At 42.2% G+C, this 22,230-nt stretch overlaps 1 protein-coding gene and 1 long non-coding RNA gene across 8 annotated transcripts in view; one reads left to right on the top strand and one right to left on the bottom strand.

Moving 5' to 3' along the window:
- Positions 1 to 22,230, bottom strand: part of ROBO2 (roundabout guidance receptor 2) — a 1,014,282-nt gene that overhangs the window by 419,435 nt on the left and 572,617 nt on the right. The window contains exon 1 of one of the 4 annotated variants that reach the window (XM_064410931.1): positions 12,671 to 13,673. The exons of the other annotated variants lie outside the window; for them this stretch is intronic. Coding sequence (XP_064267001.1) covers positions 12,671 to 12,725 — 55 coding nt within the window. The 5' untranslated portion in view covers positions 12,726 to 13,673. Of the gene's footprint in view, positions 1 to 12,670; positions 13,674 to 22,230 lie in introns of those variants that run through there. 4 annotated transcript variants of the gene reach the window in all.
- LOC135294960 (uncharacterized) overlaps positions 13,688 to 22,230 on the top strand; it is a 38,029-nt gene continuing 29,486 nt past the window's right edge. Inside the window, exon 1 of one of the 4 annotated variants that reach the window (XR_010356970.1) lies at positions 13,688 to 13,904. This is a non-coding gene — a long non-coding RNA (uncharacterized LOC135294960). The remainder of the gene's footprint in view (positions 13,905 to 22,230) is intronic. The other 3 variants (XR_010356968.1, XR_010356971.1, XR_010356969.1) reach the window with 3 other exon arrangements.

Here is a 22,230-nt window from a genome sequence, read left to right as displayed (position 1 = left end):
GAGCTCTGTCAGGCTGGTGCTGTGACCACTGCCCTGGGGATCCTGTTCCAGTGCCCAACCACCCTCTGGGGAAACAATCTTTCCCTGATATCCAGCCTAAAGCTCCCCTGACACAGCTTCAGGCCACTCCCTTGGGTCCTGTCACTGGTCACAGAGATCAATGTCTGCCCCTCATGAGGATGCTGAAGACTCTAATGAGGTCTCCCCTCAGTCTGCTCTTCTCTTATACACCAATATCATGTGTAGATTATATAAACATAACAGAAATCAAGTCCTCAAGTAAGATCAATTATTTCAAAAGCATCAGCACAATAATAACACTCAAATGCTGTTTCTAATCAGTAACAACAGTCCCCAGTATCTTTTACCTTTTATTGTTATTTTTTTTCCTTACAACTTGGTAAAATATTAAAAAAACCCAGCCATTGATACTTAAAAGTTTATTACTCTATGTCTCAATATTTCATAAATGGAGAAAGTTGAACCATTTGCAAGAACAGAAAACTTAACAAATCATGCATGAACATAGTTATCTGTAGCTCTCACTAGACTGAAAGAGACAATTCTCCATGACAGAGGAGAAACTTGTATGTTTTAAAACTAAATGGAAGACTTAAGACAGTTTAATTTTCAGGAAGGTACTGCTTTCCAACTCCACATAAAATTTGGCTTGCATATGTAAATTTTCTAAGTTCATTTTAATGTATTTTAATTTCCTCATGGCACTAGTTAAGCATGGCAGAAAATTATGACTGCACAGAACTTTATGCATAGAATTCACAAAGTAACCCTGCCAAAGGACAAAGTTTCTTATAATAGTACTTCCCTCTCCAACACTGCAGTACCACCCCCCACCCACCCCTGCTGTCTTATAATTCTTCATATTCAAGCAACATGGTTAGAAAACAGCAGCCAGAGGAGAATGAACAGAACACAAAAGGAGCTAGAAAACAAGTCAAAGCAATTGACAAGAAAACAAGATAGAAGAAACTCTTCAACTATGAAATATAAGGAGGCAAGTGACATGAATAAAAATACAGAAGATGAAGCAGGGAATGAAAATTTGCAAGCACAGAGCACATTTTTCTCCCTGGCCTAGAAGAAATCTAGAAGTTTTAACTCCACTGATTTCTGTGTAGAGAGCTAAGACATCTCTCATTTTCTGGCCTATGCAGAGGAAAATGTTCTACAATTAGAAATGTAAAGCACTGAGAGCAAGGAGATTTCACACTTGAAACTTGACAAGAAAGTCACACATCTCTCATCATAGCAAAATGGTAGGAAATAGACTTAGCAGGGGAGAAAAAGTGTAAGATATGGTCATAGATTTGTCTCATATGAAAGGAAAAGTGAATGCAAACCTGCCTTCCTTACTTGGCTTTTCCACTTCAGTATCACAGCTATAAACTGCTCCTTATTTAAATAGATGTAGACTACTTAATCTGAAAGTTTATTCTACAAAGCTCTGGGGAACAGATGAGATCTCTGGAGAATGGTCCTTCCTTCAGCATGTTCAGTTGCATGAAATGAAACAGGAAAGACATTCAGCTAAATGTCACCATTTACAAGAGGTTTTGTCTAATTTCAGACAAGCCCACAGCTAGCATTTCTTTCCTGACTCCTTCCCTAGCATATTTAGCCTCCCAGAGGCACATACCTTAGGACTCAGGGGAAGGATAAGGAAGGACAGGCATTGCTCAATGCTTCACCGCAACAGTGCCTGCTCCCCCCACAACCCCTGTCCCAAACCAGCAGTGCTGAATCTCCCTCTACCTCCTTTTTCCTTCATAATTCAAGGTGGCAGGGCTATCAAGTAACAGAAAGGAAAATTATTACTAAAAGGCATATTTAATGGTCTGTGATTCTCCCATTTTGATCCTCCTGCACCTCAAAAGTTGCCTTGTTTTAGATGTCAGCCAAACAGATGTAGCAGCAGCAGAAACAGTTCAAGTCACCGTTCTTCCTCAACTATGAGCAAATGCACACTTCTCCCACCATCAGCTGTGTTCTTGGAGACCAAATCTCACTATTCCCTCATGGAGTTCCTAAGTGGTACTGGGCACATCCTTCATATTAACATACTAACAGCTAATCCAAATTCTTTAACCCATATCCACATTCAGCAACAAAACCATGTCAGTTTCCCCATGCAGGTCTCGCAGGAATAAGGACTCAGCAGTAAGAAGAAGAACAGTGCTTTGGGGGTAGCACTGAAGCACAACTGAGGCAACATCTGAGGTGATTTATGGAGGGAAAATTCTTGGTCTCAGCACTTGCAGCTTTCATTGAAGTACCTGGAAATTCAGCTGTACTTTGGATGGTACTTAAACTACTCCTAGAGTCTGTGTGGATCAGGAAGAAAAATAAAAAACCCACCGCACACAAAAGAACCACACACTCACCCCACCCCCATTAGCAGCCTGTAAGATAAATTACAGGGAACTGTCTCTAACTTACAACTCTTCCATCTTCATTCTTCCCTGGGGGCAAATTCAGCCCTGACCTAAACAGACACAGATTCCATTAAATTACACTGGGACTCAACCCAGTACTGCCAGGTCACCCAACAGCCTTGAAAATATGGGTGAAACCAGTTTTGTCCCTATGAGAATAAGAAATGATCACAAGTTGCTGCACTATTTTCCAAGTACATCATCACTGAATTTCTCTATTATCTGCATGTCACTAAATTGAGTCAACACAACATTTTATATTGGTAATGAGACCCTTGGCCACTCACCATTTACTCCCGGTAGGGAATGACACAGGGGCCTGTTCTGTCCACAGACAGTCAGCTGTTTCCACAGCCCAAATCATAGATCTCTGCAGCCACACATTCAGTTTCCTCAGTCACAGGACTCATACACAGCCTCTTCAGCAATCTTTCTTGAGAGATATAATTACTGCTTTAAAACTGCTCTCCAGGCCAAGTTTCATTAAGCACTTGAAGAAAGAATATATTGTCTATCCATTCATCCCGCAATCAATTTCAAGTGAAATCTGCCATAACTCTCATGATTTTGACAGTCTGTTAATACAGACAATATTGCCAAACAGTTTATACCCGTTACATCATCACATACAACCATTTCTAACAGACAAGGTTTAAAAGTAGCCATGACATTTGGATAAGGCCACTTTTAGATCACTACAAGAGGTGATGGTCAAGTGATTCTTGCCACAACACACAATTATTTGAAAAAGCATGATTTAAAAAGTGAATAAAGGGTTTCACAAACTAGAACAAGAGTACCACAATTATTAACAACCCTTTCTGATTTTAACATACATAATGCAACATTGCTACCTGAATGCTTCAAGAACACTGAATCTTCTGCTGATTGAAATAGTTTGTAAACAACTTTAGTATCTTGCATTAAAACTGGCAGGAGAACTACGAAGACTTTTTGCATGCTTTTCTAGCTCTTGCTAAAACCAGAGGGTATCAATCACCCCGGTTTAACAGCAGCTGACTGGAGCCATTCACTGAGTTGTGCATTGCTACCACTGTGCCTCCATGAATAAGTCTCAAAGTCTCCCCCTCCTTTTTTTGTTCCTCTGAGTGGACTCTTAACAGCACAATTTTCTTTTTTTTTTTCTTTACTTTCTGAATGGCTTCAAGAGATCAGCTGGAAAGAAACACCATTAGTAAAAACAAAAGTTTTCAAAGAAAAAGTGGGGACAAAGTGGACATATTAGAGACAAGTTGTGATTCACGGCCAACACTGTGCTTTGCCCCTCTCTTTACCTCAATTCACTTTTCAGCTTTACTGCTGGATAAGAGCAGGGCAGACCACTGCACTTCTCCTAGCAACCAAAAATCACTGAGAGGAAAAAAAGGCATGTTGTCTGCTGAAAGGGGGAACAGAGATATTTGGGGTCATACAAAGACAGACATATGTTCTTGTGCATTTGATTCTACATTGAGCAGTTGTCAAAAAAGAATCAGTAAATAACAATAATAAGCAGTTCTGGTTTATACTGATTCATATTTAATTAAATATCTGTTTGCCTACTTGTCATATTTAATTTTAGTTCACTACTACTGTTTAGAGTTTTGCTTTCAGAGACATAAATTCTATCCCATACAGTTTCTGAAGTTATTTTCTATACTTACATCTATACACACTTCTAATGATCTCTTAATACAGTTGTTTTGGGTTTTTTTAATCTAGATCTATACACAGATAAAATTGTCTTTTAGTGCCGTTATGTTTAAATCCTTAAGAATAGTTTTATCATAGTATCCTCCCATTCTAAATGCTGAGATTTTACCCCATAGATAAGATTTACATGTTACAGAACACATTGTCTGATCTCATTTGGTAAAGACCACACTGTACAGTTTAAAATGATGAAACAAGTTCAAGCAGAAGAAGAAAAAAATCAAACATAGAATTTTGTAACTCAGACATACACCTGAATAGCCAAGTCACACTGACTAGCTTAAAATCAAAGCATTATAATTTAAAATCCAGTTTGGTGACAGAACAGATGCATAGATCACGGATAAAATGCAGCCTGCAGTACTTCTGATAGTTAATTTTTTCCCCACTGGAAGTCCTTTGTTTAATAGCTGTTGCCTTGACGTAAACCAACCATTTTAGTCAGTCCACCGAATTCTTCTTACATATCATAAAAACACACATACAAAAAGCTCCAGCCAATTTATCACAGCACTTCTGCAGTGCATCAGGTTAAAGCCAGCTCAGACCTTGTTAGCTGCATCATACTACAAATAAGCACTTTCTTGAAGCCACTCCAAACAAATCTGGACTAAAATAATTCAAAAGAAAAGCTTATTCACTTCATAGATGTACAAACAACACAGCAATGATAAAAGCCTGAACATACTGAGAATGAAACAACCCTGAAGTGTTCAGGGACTGGCACTCCCCTGGTAAGCATGGCAGAGGTGCTTTGCTTCCCTGTTCATTCCCTACACCATCTAACCCAGCTCCTCTGTTGGGTATCCCTCTCCACCAAGCCATGGACCTGGAAGCAGGCTACTAGTCCACTCTTTCTCCCAACTCACCATGTAATTTCTCTCTCTAGAAAACTGTCAGACTGGGGCAGTGCTACTGTACACGCAGGAACAATAAGCAGCTCCAGGTCTCAAAGCTGACATAATATACTCTGGAAAGTGAGAAGGAGGATGGAGCTACAGAGCCTTTACCTGCAGGCTTCTACTACGGAGTGACAGTCTCAAAGAGATCAAGTTCTCTAGGGTAAGGCAACCCAGGTGAAGAAAACATACTTTTCCAACTTTTTTGGTCCAATAGCTTTGCAATGCCATTTGAATTTTTCATAATACTGAAATGAACTATTGTGCATCATTTAGTTGCAGGATTCTCTTCAGCATAAAACGAACTGTTAAAACTGGCCATTCCATTTGCCAGGATGAAGTCATCTGGACTACAGGACATACAGACCTTGAAAACTGCACAGAACGACAGCCTGAGCTCCTCCAGCACTGAATACTTTTCACAACTGCTTTTTAACTCTTGACATTTTCACATCAGTTAAAAAAGTACCTCTGGTACCCTAGCATGAAGTGTCCTTCCATTCAAGATGGATGAGAAACAAATTGACTGATGTCAGTTACCTGACATTTTGTTTTCAAAAGGTTAAATTTTTTCCACTCAGTTTCTCTTGTGATCAATGGCAAGTGATTAATACAAGTAAAGCACAGCTCTCTGTGTTTTACAACTTGCTGCTGGCCGTTAATTCCTTACTTATTTGTCCAATCTGCATTTATGACAGGCACATCACAGAGATGCTCTTCTCTCCTTGGCACACTGCACTGAAGCTATAGAGGCAATGCCTAAATACAAATGAAAAGACCATATGCTGCAACAGACAGGGTGGCACAACCATCTAGGTAGTCTCTAATGAGCAAGACCATACTTAGCTCCTGGCATCCCCACTCATTTACCAGTTCATTAACATGTATCCGACCAAATAAACTGTTCTCCAAACTAACGTGAGGAAAAGTGATAAAAGAAAGTAAAAGCAGGATATAACAAAGTATAAAGTAGCACAATGGCGGGGCCTTCACTGTCATCAGACAGAAGAACTCTGCAGGAGCTGAAGTGGTACAATGAAGACTCACTGACAAGGGTAATTCTGCAAGCAAATACCACGTATCACTAAGGATGCGCCAAACCAACCTTGGAAAAATGTCTTGTGCTTGCGCACTGAGCAACTGAAAATGATGAGGAATGAACCCAAAAGACATTTTGTGTTCTTCCAGTCATCACTCACAGAGGTAGAGCTGAAGGAGTATCCCCACAACCACGACAAATAACAGGACTGGAAGTCTGCAATAGCACCTGCACGCACACAATCTCTATGGGTTACAAAACACACACTGGAATCACTAGATAAGGGTGACCTTCAGTTATCAGCAAGCCAGAGACATGATGGTTCCTGGTAGAAACAACAATGCAAACAAGCAACAAGGAATAATGTTTGCCAACCTATCTAGTACGTAAGTAGAAAGCTCTCTCACAACCCAGTTAAACAGATGTATTAACCCACGGATCTACAGATAATAACTATTATTTAGTTAGTTTACAGGGGAAAAAAATTTTCTCAGAAAAAAAAAATCAAAAGTGACTGGAGGAAAGTGGTAAAGAGCTTGAAGTTCAAAGCACACGCACAAGATGCTTCTGCCAGAACAACATTCAGATGAATATCCTCACTTCATATTTACCCAGAACCCAGAGATGAATCTCAGTAAGCCTTGGCCATTAGAGCACAGCAGCTCAATATAAGTATCAGCAAGTTCTTACATGGGTACTACTGGTTAGTTTGTCCATTGCTGCTCACATATTGAGCAGCAATACAATAACCTATTGATGAAGGTTATAATTTTAATAACATTAAGAGAACATCTTTGATCTCTTTCGTGGCATCAATGCCAAGATAAGCTGCAGAGATGGAATTAAAAAGCTGTTTCTTATTTCATGAATTTTTGGCTTGAGAAAGCATTAAGAAAGCATATCTTACATACACAACATTGTCACAGCATATGCTGCAGTTGAGATGACCACAATACACAGATTACCATCATATAATTTCAGAAAGCTTCAACCAATAAAGAGTAACACCATACCACATCAGAAGGCTTCAGACATCTGCCCATACAAAATCACACCATTTCACTTCAGAAGGCTGCAAGTATCTACACCTCTTGCTCTTCAGCCCAACCTCTTATACCTCATGCATTGCATGCATTGCAGCTGTGTGCCCTCTGTTCCCTTTGGTGGTTGGTCAGTGCCCCTGGGCACTCCACGGCTCATTACCTTCAGTGCTGCTCACAGCCGTAACCCATTAGGGATGAGGCTCAGCCCAGCCCCACTCCCAATTACCACAAACTCTGCCCCTACAGGACAGCACAAGAATTAACTATTTTTTACAAAGGGCTCTGCTATAGTAAAGAGAGCACTGTAGAAAGGAGTGAGCAGAACTGAGGCATCAATACACACTTGTACCCTCTAGTATTTTTGTAGTTGTAGTGTTGCATGTAACAAGAAGCCAACTTCATCTCATGGCAAGATTACAATGACAGTAAACTAAGATAACATTGCCTGCTTTCTCAGTGTTCTGTGAACTCTACAGCAAAATTCATACAGATTTCAGTGCTGGAAAATCAGAACCTAAATTAATGGGCCTTATTTAATTATCCACTATAACAACAAAAGTTATTAACCACGCGTGATTAACAGTTATTTTGTTAAGGAAAAGGTTTGAGGTGAGGACAACACTAAATTCAATCTTATTTTTGAGCTGATAACTTCAACTGTTCAATTGTTGTCTCCAATTTATAATAGAAGTCAGTTGTGAGAGTAAAGATGGTGACACTAAAATACACATCTGCAAATCTCTATTTCTATACAAATACTTTGCATTCAAAGATCTCATAATTAGCGATGCACATGACTATCCTGCATAAAAGGTATCCTTAACATTCTCTCTGAATAAGTGATTTAGGATCAGATCCTGTACCCGTCTACGTACCAAAACAAATTGTTCTGAATGTATAAGGCATGCATACTGTCAAAACCTAAGTACAAGGATCTTCAGGCAGCAGTAAAAGGGAACGTCAAAAATTCAGTTACACGTCAGAAACCAAAAACCCAACACATTTATTTATTTATTTATTTGGCAAGAGCAAGTACTTGCTGTATTCTGCCGTCTTGAGAAATAAAGAGATTTCTACAGAAAGGTAGAAAAGCACAGCAGTAACAGAGTCTCTTGGCAAGAAACAGCATCAATATGATCACTAAGTACCCTCCCCAAGGTTGGTGTGAGAAGCGTGAGCCAGATGGCAGCCACGGGAAGAGCATGCTCAGCCATGCCAGCTGAGATAACAGATAAAACCTGACAGCAGCGTCCTCTTAGGTGGCTGAAACAGAATGCACAGAACCTGTTAGCAATCTATTTAGCCCAGATCAATATTTGAATAGCAATTCAAGGGTAACAAATGGCTAAAAAGCCATTGCATACTCTTCAGCAATTTCCACTAAATGGTTCAGCAGTGGACAGAGCACGTCTCTAATTCAGGGCTATAAGCCCACATAGCATTGCTATGGAAAAGAGATTCCTGCAAATGGAGTTGACTGGACAGACCAGCCAAAGCCTCCTTTTTCTCTCATCACACTTTTTGGCACATGTCCTTGACACTTTTTATGCATCCTTAAATACGTACTTTAATTCTTTTGTCTACTTTTAAGGTTGCATATCTTTAGCCTGCACTGCTAAAACTCAATTTCCCTGAGCAGTATCAATCTCATCATTACAGAGAGTTGCTAATGGAAGGATTATTGAAGTCAGTGCAACTCAGATAAAGGCTTAAAACCCCCTAATTTCAACTTCTCAGGAAGATTTGTGGAGTATCAGACTTTTACAGAGCTCCAAATTAGCAAAGACACAAACCAAATAACCTGGATTATCATTTACTTTTCAAGCAAATCCATCTCTGGAGGTTGACAGGGTTCCCTCATTGCTTATCTTCTGCACATAAAAACATATTGTTGCAATGGCATCTTACAAGACAGGAAGTAAAGAAAGCAAAATCTTAAGACTAATTCAGCAAAACTTGTCATCATAGGCATAAATTCATCCTTACTCTGCAAAGTTTTAAAGCCTACGATTAACTTGAAACGTGTTTAAATTCTTATTAACTTCTGCAAGGCTGTGGCTAAGAGATGGAAACACCTAAATGCTCTGCAGAATTGGGTCCTATGGAAGAACAAGGTAACAGAAACAAAACTGCAAACTCTCCAGAATTTTACTCTTAAGGCATTAAAATGCACACATTTCACAGAAGCAAAGGTTATCCATCAACAGCAAAACTCACATGAGAGATCAAGACCCTGTCAGCTCAAATATTCACTGGAACAATATACTCCAGCTTTATATGTAAGCCATGTTCTCCAACAGGCAACAGGGACCTGCACAAGGCCACAGATGTGTAGCTCATTGGCATGAAGAAATGAAGTGAATTTTTAAAAAATAAAAAGGAAAATAAATACAGAATGTTTCAGCCACCACACCATTTCATATGCACACTTTCCATTAAGAAGTGTGTTTGAAACATATTAATATGGTGATAAAAGGCTGTTTTTTGAGAGTTATTCTCATATATCTTTAACACCTTCTCCCATTCAAGAACATCACACTTGCTTTCAAGGGACTAAAAGCCAGCTCTGACATAAAAGGTTGTAATTTTCATTGAAAGTACTTATGAGCCCTACCAGGCCAGAGTCTGTCTCACCAATACCTGTGTTCACATCAGTTGTTACCTTTTAATAGTTGTTCTTTGAAACTTTATTAATTATTGGGAAAAGGACAACAAAACACAGAAGAATGAAAGAACAATCAATTGAACACTGTTAAAAATCCACATGTAATCAGCTCATTTAACTCCAATAGCTAGTGGCTTACTTTATGGTGCAGACTCTGTCTATTGAGGTGTTCTGTTATTTGTTTGGGAGAGTTCTGTGTGTGTTTTGGTATTTGGGATTTTTTGTGTTTGATTTTTTTCTTTGTTTGCTTTGTGTCAAGAACAATAACCAAGACTGATAGCTAAAGAAAAAGATAATGGAAGTTATTCACACACCAGAGTGCAAGTATATGGGCAGGGTTACAGGAAAATTAAAAGCACAATAATAAAACCTCTAAAATCTACATACATGGAGCACATATTTTCTGCCACTTTCATTGAGCTGTGTAATTTTCAGGTGTTCTAAAACCATGGACAGCAAAAATAACTTTAGAAGAATAATATTATAATTTTGATCTATACTGCTTTTCAACTACTAAATAAAACAAAACTCAGAGGGATAAGGATGGTTAACATGCCTCAAATGCTACAGTGTCTATGTCTGGACCTCTTGCCAAGAATAAAAACAAAAACACCCAGCCAAGCCTAACAACAAAACCCCCTCAAACCCAGAAATGTACTAAGAGGTAACTTTCAAAGATAGAAAAGAAACCAAGGACGTATAAACATGAAGTCTGTTGGGTTTTGTCTTTTATTCTTAAACTAAAGCATCACAAATGGTGCTGCTGTTGATAGAGTTCTTTTCAAAGCAACTAGTGGTATATGTCAGCCTAAGATGTGATTGTAATTACTATGCTTCTAAAGAGACAAAAGCACTGTGTGCCAAGCTTGCCTGCCAGTATTTCTTCAAAGCTACTTGTTAGTCATTTCGACAATAACAGCTTATATCTACTTGGTCATGATGTGCTATCCACAAAGCTCTTTATTTATTTATTTCAGAGAGTTGTTAATGCAGGCAAACTTGACAGTCTCTGCAATATCTTCCCACAAAAGGGGAGTATCACACATATTCCGGGAGCTGCTTGGCCATTTTTTTCCTAATGGTCCGGCTCTAAATTAGCTGTGTGTTTCACCTGCACCGCCCCACCCGCATAAAGCTAAGCCAGAACAAACGTTCTACATGTGTTCCCCATGACAAAACTCGAATAAATTATGTCGTGCTCCTGTCGTTCCAGCAAGCTGGTTAATTGCATTTGTTTCATACATCTCCAAACAGACTGGTACTTTAATTACATTCTGTAACACCAAGCTCCTCTGATTCATTCTGTCACTTCCACTGAGCACTCTAATTGTATTCCTTCTAGCTACATACAATTTTAAACACTTACTAATAATTACATTTCTATAACCTGATGTTTGCAGTTTGTACACAAAGATCCCTCCAACATCAGTGGCCTTAAAGTTAAGGATCTTTTGTTACAGCAAAAAAAATACAGCAAAACATAAAACAAAATCCCTTCAGAACTATGATTACACTGACAGACATAAATGTTCTATGAAATCCTTTCACAGTTAAAACTTCTCCTGTTTAGTTTAGCATGTGCATACATTATGTAGAAATTTTCTTATTGAGTGACAAAACCTAAGATTCAACTGCAGAGCATATCATACACCCAAGGTAAAACTGCACTTTATTCTGTCCCTCTTCTGTTTTGCCTCCTTTCTTGCTAGGGGGTGGTGGAGAAACACCCAAAGCATTCTGTGACTGCAAACAATAAACCCCGAGCCTTTGCCTCGGGACTGATACAGCAAATGCTGTGAACAGCTTCTTGGAACAAAGTTTGCTCAGACAGGCAGAAATATCCAGGGTCTCAGTCACTGCATTCACCTCAAAGGTGAAGGAGTGTTCAGGGCTGCGAATACCCAATGCTAGCCTGTCCAGCACTGGGAGCCAGCACACCCTCTGTGGAGCTGGATGCTCGCTCCTAGTCGTGTGCTTGAGCTGCTCCAGTGCATCCACCGCCTGCGCAGCAGCACAGCGCCCACCCCTCCTCTGAAAGGCAATTTGCCCTTGCGCTGAAGTTCTTCGCCGTGCTAAACCGTACTTCCCCGAGATGGTAATTTACAGCTCCCCATCCAGCGCTTAAACTCGAAACCACAAGAAACGTTGCAGAGCACACCCAAAGGGGAGGGGCGGCTGTTCACGAGGAAGCCCACCCTTTCCCCAGACGTCGCTAAGCTCCGGGCAAACCCTCCCTGCGGGGAGCTCGGCATGAGGACGGAGCTGCCGGGGGGCCGCTGCCGCCCCACCGGCCCGGCTCGGCGGAGGCGGAGCGGGGCCGCCGCCGCCCCGCGCTCCCTGCCCGCCTCCCTCCCTTCCCTGCCTCCCTTCCTGCCGCTCGCCAGCGCCGAGCCAGGCGTTCTGGAAATCCGCCAGTCCGCCTCACCTGAAGCTCAGGCAGGGCTAACCTATTTATTTCATCAGCTGGCTCTACCCGCGGAAAGTTTAACAATAGAAGGCGGCAAAGTAATACCAGCTACAACAGCGCTCTGCTTTTCCTTTCCCCTTCCCGCTCCCCACCCCCAAATAAAAGATTTATCACGGGAGTTTTTTACTCTTTGCTCGCCACCTCAAGCTGACATTATTCCATTCATAAGCTGCTTTTCCATTAAGTTGGGAGACGGGAAGGGCTGCTTATTGGAAACATACATTCTCCCTCTTCCGATCCCTCCCTCCCCAAATACCATTTTTATACTAGAAACAAACTTAGGGCTCTGTAACGTTAAAGCTTATAATGCCATCCATGTGCTGTCCCAAATCAAATTCAGATGAAGGGGATTTCTGCACAGAAATGACATATCTAAAATAAGCTAACTTACCATAGACTTGAAAAAACGCAAATCCGAAGAGCAGGAGTGGCGTCAGCAGACCCATTTTGACATATTAAAAACAATCCCGATCGCTTGCGAGACAAATTCCACAGAGATTAAAAAAAAGAGGAAAAAAAAAAAAAAAGAAAAAAAAGTATCCAAAGCCAGTAAGAGGTAGGTCCAAAAGTTTTCAGTTTCTTAGCAGCTACTTAAAGTGGAAAGGGAAATCTTCAATTCAGGAGCTGGAGATGCAAAGGTCTTGAATGTGACACTTTTAGATCCATACAGATTAGAGAAGCAGCGAGTGAGCTCCGAAGGCTTCTGCTTTGCACACACGCTCCTTCCTAAATTCCCACCAATCCAGCCCAAGCAGGGGAATTATTCAAGTGTGTCTAAGACTCTCTTTAGGATCCATGGCAATCCAAAAGCAAGCTCTTTCTTCGGAAGACAAGGAGAGACTCTGAGGAAGGACCTGATTCCTAGAAAGTGCTCCACAAACTTCCCGGCACTTTGCAGGAAAACCATTGGTTTGGTTCGGCTATTTTGCCTTCCTCTCGCTCTCGCCCTCCCCCTACCCCCTTTCTCTCTCCCTTTCTCTCCCCAAATCAGTTCAAGCTGCAGAGTTTCTCACTTAACTTCCATAATAGGAACGCCCAGGCAATGTGCTACACGGGAGGGGAACGGCTTGCTTTCTCAGCATCCCCTCAAAAGAGAAAAAAGATAATGGAAAAAAAAAAAATTAAAGCCGTGTCCCCTGCACCTCCCTCCTTCACTGGCAGCGGAGCGGGAAGAGTTGGAGGGCAGGACCCCGGCGCGGTGCCGCTGCCCAGCGCTGGCGGGGGCTGCGCGCAGTTCGGGGCTCTCCCGCTGCCGCGGCTCTCCCGGGCGGCCCCGGAGCCCGCCGCTCCTCTCCTCGCTCCGCTCCTCTCTCCCCTCCTCTCCCGCCGCCTCCGCCTCCCGCCGCCGCGGACACACCGGCTGGCAGGGAGAGGGAGGAGAATGAGCGCGGCTCCCGCGGCTGCCTGGGGAAGGGAGGCTGCGGGGTGTGGACTAAACCACTGCGCTCCACACCCACGCGTCCCTCTCTCTCTCCTCCCGGGGTAGGGAGATGGGGACGGCGATGCCAGCAGGCAGCCGCAGGGCTGGGAATCAGGATCGCTGCCTCCCCTCTACAGTTGGGTGTAGGTAGGATTTACATGATTGCTCCTCACCGCTTCCTCTTTAATGGGCAGCTAATTTTTCGGTAAGTGATTTTCATGGAACTGTTCTCTAATTATTCATTTTCCCTCTCTCGCGCGCACGCAGGCGCTCGGGAGTGAGACCCTTGAAAGGATATTCCCCAGGGATTTCTCTGCTGGCCCGCTCTGTGGAAAAGGAAGGGAATGTGGCAAATAAAATAAAACACAAAACAAAAGATCGCACGTGTCCCACAGAGCCGGAGGGCTCTGCCGAAACCCAGGAGCCTCCAGCCTCCCTTGGGCCCCTCGGATGCAGCGCAGCTCCCGCCAGAGGGAAAGTTCCGAGGTCCCCGGAGGGGGCAGTGACGGAGACGGGAGAACGAGCTGCCTCGCCCCCCAGGAGCCGGGAGAACAGCCCCTCTCCCGCAGACGCTGGGAACAAACCCCGAAGCACCACAGCAGAGAGAGGGAGGGACACGGGGGAAGGAGCCACGCGGAGGAAAGCGCGTTGTGAGCGGAGCGGGGCAGACCCCGAGAGGGGGCACAGATATCCCGTGAGAGAGACAAAGATACCCAGTGAGGGGGAGCACTGACACCCCGCGATGGGAGCTGAGGCGCCCCGTGATGGGAGCACACACCTTGTGAGGGGTCACAGCCAGCCCCTGATGGGGGGCACACACCTTGTGAGGGGTCACAGCCAGCCCGTGATAGGGGCACACACCTTATGGGGGGGTCACAGCCAGCCCGTGATGGGGGGCACACACCTTGTGAGGGGTCACAGCCAGCCCCTGATGGGAGCAGACACCTTATGGGGGGTCACAGCCAGCCCGTGATGGGAGCACACACCTTGTGAGGGGTCACAGCCAGCCCGTGATGGGAGCACACACCCTTTGAGGGGTCACAGCCAGCCCCTGATGGGGGCACACACCTTATGGGGGGTCACAGCCCGCCCGTGATGGGGGGCACAGACACCCCTAAAGGGGTCACACACACCCCGGGGGTCACAGACGCCCACTCAGGGGTGACATACACCCCAGAGGGGACACAGACGCCCCGCTGAGGAGGCGCAGACACCCCGGAGGGGCACAGACATCCAACGAGGGGTCACAGACACCCCGAGGGGGCTCAGACACCCCGCTAGAGCGACACAAACACCAAATGCGTGTCAGAGACACCCCATTAGAGGCACACAGGCGCCCCGTTAAGGAGTAACAGGCACCCTGTTAAGGGGGTCGCACACACACCAGGGGTCACAGACACCCCGTTCAGTGGTGACACAAGTGGGGGCACGCAAGTCCCGTGAAGGGGACACACAGACCCCGTGAAGGGGACACACAGACCCCGTTAAGGGGTCACACCCACACGCCCCGATGGGACGCAGATGCCCCGCTCGGGGGTCACACCCGGCCGGGCCGGCCCCGCTGTCCCGCCCGGCCGGGCCGGCGGCGGCGCCTCACGGTGAAGCCCGAGCGCCCCCTACTGCCGGGCTGCGGGCAGCGGCCGCCCCCGGCCCGGCGCTGCCTTTTGTCGCCGTGGCTGTGGGGTCTCGAAGGTTTCATCCCGCCGTGCTTTCTTCCTTTTTCTTTCTTTTCCCCACCCACCTTTATTTTGTATATGCTAGAGATTTATTCATTTAATAATTTCTTCACGTAAAGGATCCGAACCGCATCTCTGCATAATGTGCGCTGCCCACGCATACTCCCGTAAATGGTCCGCAAGTTAATTCTTCCTTAATTCTTGTGTGCAGTCAGTGACAGCTATTTTACCATTTCCAAACGTTGCAGTGTCAGGGTTTTTTAAGTGTCTGAAATGATTACAGCTACTTCATACAAAGCCTCTTGATGCAAATCAGGAATGGTGTCCCCTAATACTCACAATATACTCTGCAAATAAATATCACAGAATGGGTTGGGTTGGAAGGGACTTTAAAGGTGATCTAGTTCTGAACCTCCTGTCTTGGGCAGGAACACCTTTCATTATCCCAGGTTGCTCAGAGCTCATCCAACCTGGCCTTGAACATTCCAGGGATGGGGCACCCACTGCTGCTCTGCACAACCTGTGCCAAGGCCTCAGCACCCTCACAATAAAGCATTTTTCCCTAATGTCTAATATAAACCTATTCTCTCAGTTTGAAGCCCTTCCCCCTTGTCCTGTCACTCCATCCTCTTGTCAAAAGTCCCTCTCCATCTTTCCTGTGGGCTCCCTTCAGGTACTGGGAGGTCCCAATTAGGTCACTCCAAAGCCTGCTCTTTCTCAGGCAGAACAATCACAATTCTCTCAGCCTTTAATCCGCCTGCTCCATCCCTCTGATCCCCTTGGTGCCTCCTCTGGACTGGTTCCAGCAGGTCCCTGTCCTTGCTGTGCTGGGAGCCCAGAGCTGGATGCAGCCCTGCAGCTGGGGTCTCAGCAGAGCGGGGCAGAGGGGCAGAATCCCCTCCCTCCCGTGCTGATCATATAATACTACACCTGAAGATTACCTCATGAAGAAAGCTAACAGTAAGACTAATGAAGCTAAAGTCATCAAAAAGATGTTCTTCGTCACTGTGTTTGTTAATTGGTAAAACAAAAGGACTATAACTACCCAATGCCAGTCTGTATAAAGTACGTGAAATATTGAAGGATATTTCCCTTTTTAGTGGACATTTGAAATACAATGGCGTTAGTGAAAATGTTGAGTTGCTCAAAGCAAAGTTTTAAATTGTAAATAGCTTAACGGTGTACAGTTCTTTTCCTGCTTCTCTAATAAACTTAAGATAAATTTAATAATAGCTGATGTAGCCCAGAACACTTTGTTGTGTTATATGTTGTGTATATACAGTCTTCAAAACCCTTAGGTACAGAGATACCTGTAGAAGAGTATAATTACTTATACAAACAGTAAAATCAGTGGATTATCATTACAGCTGCTATTTTATTCATTCACTTCCAAAGAACACCACTTTTCAACTATTAAACACTTTCCAAAACTTTGAAAAGTTTCAGCCAAATTTAACCAAGCTTTTTCATGCACAGATTTTGCTGATGTGTGTATCACTGATTTTTTTTCTTTTCCTTTGAGGAGATTTAGCAGTTCCCCAAAATAAAATAAAAGGTCATCCAAAGATGTGCAGGATCAGAATAGCAGAGGTACAAATGTGTTATGGTTTACAAGCACAGGACAAGTCGCAGGTCAGAGTCACTGGCCTGTGAGCAAGGTTTGCTAGGAACAGTGTGTGCTGCCACTCTGAGATGTGGTCCAATACTGGAATAAAAAAACATATGCTTGCCTCTCTGGTCTTTCAATAACGTTCAGTGAACACGGCCAACAGGACAGATGTTCTCTGCTTGAATAGCAAAGTCTGTACAGAGGAACTGAATGTGCCAACTATTTGTTTGGCCACGAGCAATATGCCACCTGATTAAATACTTGTGCGAGCAGGATGAGGAAAAGACTTGTCAGGAGCAGTGCACATAAAGCTTCAGTTCAAAGGGTGTTGTTGAGGGGGGACTTTAGAACAGGGAAATGGCACAGTAAGACTGCACTCATTCATATTCAGGTCAGTCATCAAGTCAGGCAGGACTAATTTGGTAAAGCAGCAGTGAGATCAGATTTGTTAGTGTTACAAGTAAAAGTTTCATTGCTTTCCCAGTCTGATATTTCATATCATTGATTCCTAGACCTATACATCTGCATTAAAATATATATTTAGTGTATGAAAGATTGGATCCAGTGCTTAAAGAACCAGTGTTCTAAGCACAATCCTCTCTTTTCTACTATTCACAGCATTTTTCTTCTAAACCAAAATTACCATTTCTGGAGTTACATGTGTATTTTACACGAGTAAAATACTCTACTTTCTGGTTGCCATAAAACTCTCTTGTTATCATCTCAAAGAAGAAAGGTTTAAGTTGAGGTGGGGCATATATAATTTCTTTTGGACACCAGAGCTATTCACCCAGGCAGTTACTGAAAGTGAATGGGGATCCTTAATATCAAAAAATGTACACATGATGCCTAATTTAAATGTAGGCAACTAAGTTAAGATGCTGGTCCTTCTAGACTCTGGAGCAGAGGAAAAGGCACATCCAGAGACTAATTCAGAGCATGTAATGTTAGGCAGCATCAGAAACACAAAAAGAGAAAGGAAGAAAAATGACACAGTGAGCATGGACCTTCCCAGAGAACAGACTTTTGTCTTCCTCTCTGCTTTTCTGTTCCAGGTCACTGGCTTCTGATACCATCTGACTATTGAATACATGATGAGAGAACAGAATTTATAGATTTTAATCCTTATAAATGCTGAAGCATGATTATTATTCCTGCTACAATCAATAAGGTCTTCCACAGGAAGATTGTTCATGAGAGGTAAATCAGGAGCTGGGTCCAGGGAAAGAAGACACGTTGGTAGAAGCAGTGTAGGTGCCGTGGCTAGATGTATCTCACAAAGCCCCCTGAAGAGTCATTTTCCTGCTGATCCTGGATACCATAACTCGGATAACTCTGACTAATCTGCTTTTCTAAAACCACCCTTGTGGATCAAAAAAAAAAAAAAAAAAAAATTAAAAAAAAAAAGAGGTGCCAGTAGCATTTGCTTTTTTCCTCTGTCTCACAGGTGTCTCTTGCAGAACAGAGTGTTACCTTCTGCTACAACATTAAAAGTTCCTGAGTTGTGGCATCTGACTTCAGAGTTTTTCTCTGGAAATATCAATCAAGCAACACTAAGAACCCTATTTTGAAATACCCTTACTTTGCTAGACTGAGATAGTATGTCTGCACTATTTTTAGTTACTAGTGCAGCTACAGTGCTTACCACAATTATAAGAATGATCCACAGCATTGGTAAGAAAAATATTTGGCAAATTAAATTGTTGCAAGATTTTCATATACATCGTATGCTCAATTTAGGGTTTACATCCACAGCTCATTAAATGTGCAAAAACTGGTAGTAGAAAGATGGCACAGTTTCTTGATAATCATTAAAACAGCCTCACCTAAAATAAGCACAACATGATTATTTTAGAGTGAGATTCAGAGCAGGTAACAAGCACAAATACTTAGCTGCAATGTGGGAAGTTTCTAGTTAGGTGTCAGGAAGCAGAATTTACAAATCTACAAAATTTACAAACAGGTGTCTGAGTGAGCTGTGGCATTGCTGACTCTGGAAATACTCAGAGTTTCACTGGACAATGTTCTAGCCATTGAAGGTGAGCCTGTATTGAGTTGGACTAGAGGATCTCCAGAGGTCTCTTCTAACCCACATTTTTCCATGGTTCCATGGAGACAAAGCTCCAATCATGCAAGTGTACTTTGTTTTACACCAAACACCAATGTTTCTTAGTACGGAATTGTGTACTCAAGTGTTCAGTAGCACTCACTTCTATTGCATAATTTACATAAAACTGCACATACAAGCTATAAATAGAAGAATTGCTTGATTTTCCTCAAATTTAAGCCTGTGGCAATAATAGGAGCCTTTGCTGAGAGATTCCTATACGGATTGAAGAGTGAACATTACAGGAGTAGAAGTGCATTCCTTGCTCTCTTTTGATTGGAAGCACTTTCCTTTGCAACTGCAGTATACAGAATTAATAGCTTTTCTGCCAAGTGCAGTGAGTTGCACCTCAGGCTTATGGCTGTCTCCACACTAGACTGCAGCATGAGTTCATTATTTGCAGCAGGTCACACTGCATCCCTTCCAGTCCTTCCCCTGACTACATCTAGCTGGGCCTTCCCCATGTCAGGAACTTTCTCTTACACACTAGTATTTTCATACTGGTCTGTCTTAAAACATCTCCTGTTTGTAAGAGCTGCCAGTGTGCCTGTCTGCTGCATCAGGAACTTCTATTCCCTCTCTTATATCCAGAACTCTGTGTAAGTTATGCATTTCTTTGACTAATGAAGTAAAAGTCAATTACTTAATAAGATGAAGGCACCAATTATGGAATAAAGAGCTAATCTATGTAAATAGGAGCATCAAAGACATAGTCTACCAACTAGAAATAAGACTCCAAGAGTAATTTAGTTTATTCTCTTAATAGTGTGTCCTCTATCTGGACATTCATTTTAATTAAAAAATAACAAAAATGCACTCTGCCCTAATTGATGCAGAAAACCAAAACCATTCCTTAAGTGACAAGGTAAACTTAATTTCCAAAGACAGTTTGGCTTTCCAGGGGGCATAAGGTGATCATTGTGTCACTCCAAAAAAGAATGAGCGTTTAAAATTAATAACTGGAAGGTGATAAAATCTTACCCTGTCTACAGGAGAGATGTAAAAGTGAAATTCTCACTAGAAAAAAATATTTTTTCGTAGTGCAATCAGATTTGTGTAAAATCAAGTGTAGCTACTGCACCCTGACTTCCAAGGATCAGAAAATCAGGCTATACTTCAACACATTTCCAACTGTACACAACGATACACAAATAAGTCTTAAACTGAGCTCCATATTCCTACATAATTATATTAGGAATGGCATGTTATGCTCTCTTATTAAGTGACATATGTCACGCTTTCCATAACAAGTGCTTATTGACAGCCAACTAGATTAGGCAACAATATTTACACTTCAATTACAGCTTTTTAAATGGAAATATGTAACTATAATATGTACATAAGTTAACAGTTGGGCTTGATATCTTAGAGGTCTTTTCCAACCTTAAGAATTATGTGATTTTATTATATGATATGTTAACAGGGCCAAAATTCATAAAAGTAGATCCCTGTGTAAATGCCCTTTATGTAGATACCCATTTGTAGATGGGCAAATATTCTTATAATAGGCAGTGTTTAATTTAATAATGTAGGAAACAAGATTTATTATGTCATTAACAAGGCAATTTACTTGGACATTCTAATAGACACATCCAGTATTGTTGTTCAATCTTAAATGGCTTTTGAATTTAGCTGGATTTCATAGAGATTGTTCTATAGAAGACAGACATAGTGTGTTCCCTTTGTTACCTCTGGCCTCCAAAGTGCCATTGTCACAGATAGGTTAGGCTTAGCATAATTTCTGCTTTATTGCAGTCCTCAACTTTAATCATATATTAGTCAAAGCAAGGACCAGTTGTGGTACCAGAGAGCTTCTGATTTATGAAGATGTCAGCTCCCAAGAATCTGGCCCATCATTGTGGTGGCACCCCTAACAACATTAGAGGGTTGTGCTTGTGTCTACCAGTGGATTTGTAATGTTCCCAGCAGGTTATGATTCTTTTTTTGCAATATGGTGCTGTCAACACTGTTCTCATCAGTTATACATATCAGTGGATTATTAACAATATTTGTCAGACTTCTATATTAGTTTTGTCCCACAACAGCTTTGCCTCACTTCAGCAATAGAATTACATTTTACATTGTCTCAAGAAATGTTTTCAAATTAGAATTGATGTTTCAGTTGTATGATTTTTCACTGCTGATGTAATTTAGTTTTCTATCTAAATTTTTATATGAGTATATGACTTATTTTTTAGAAGTGTGATCCTATTAAAAACAGCTGAAACATAGAGACTTCCTGCAGTAGAATTGGGCTAATATCTTTCCCATACATGGCAGACTAGAAGAGTGGTCAAGACTCATATAAATTTCAAAAGTAAATGGAAAAGAAACATAAAACAAGAAAAAACGTGAGACCTCAGTGTAAGACTTCTCCTTAAAATGTATGCACTTAATCAAAATGTTGAATACAGACAAATGTAAACATCAAGTATCTTGTGGACTCACTAGAGGAGCTATCATATTTTGTATATACTGCAGCTAAAGCCATTATAGGATTTGATTGCTTAAATTGTATACAAAATCAACAAACTTTTACCAGGAAAAATACGTGGGAATGTTTTCCTCTATGCTGCATATCCCATTATTCTGGGAGCAGCTGTGCCAGTACACAGCCCCTTTAAAACCAATAAAACTGAACATGCAAAGGGGCCAGCTCAGAACACAGGAGCAGAAGCCAATGATTCATTTGAACGTTTGTCTCTGAACTGAAACACAAAATAGCAATTACCTCAGAGCTGCTTGCTGCCACAGCTAGGAAGACCCTCTCACATTTAAAACACTCTACCCACACAACAAAAAATAGGGGTTTATTTCCTTTTTTTCCTATTCATTGTACAGCTTGCAATACTGGGCTGATGGTGGAATTTAACACATTTCAATCTCAGGCACCAGTTCAAACCTTACCCGTGATGATGGTGTCCAAAAGTTATTACTTGATTCCCACTTAAATTATTTTACAGTCAGCCCCTTGTAGACAAGAGAAACACATTGTAAGCTTATCTTACCCAGACAATCAGCAATAGCTCAGCACTCTAGGACAACCTGGAGAAGAATAGGGCATTTTGCACTGCCATGGCCCAGAAGGTTCTTATCTCGAGAATGAGGAAAGAATTGGGTTTCAACAGCATCTACCACA

The sequence above is a fragment of the Passer domesticus genome, chromosome 2, assembly GCF_036417665.1.
Source record: "Passer domesticus isolate bPasDom1 chromosome 2, bPasDom1.hap1, whole genome shotgun sequence".
NCBI classification, from domain to species: domain Eukaryota; kingdom Metazoa; phylum Chordata; class Aves; order Passeriformes; family Passeridae; genus Passer; species Passer domesticus.
This window is presented reverse-complemented; position numbering and strand designations above follow the sequence as displayed.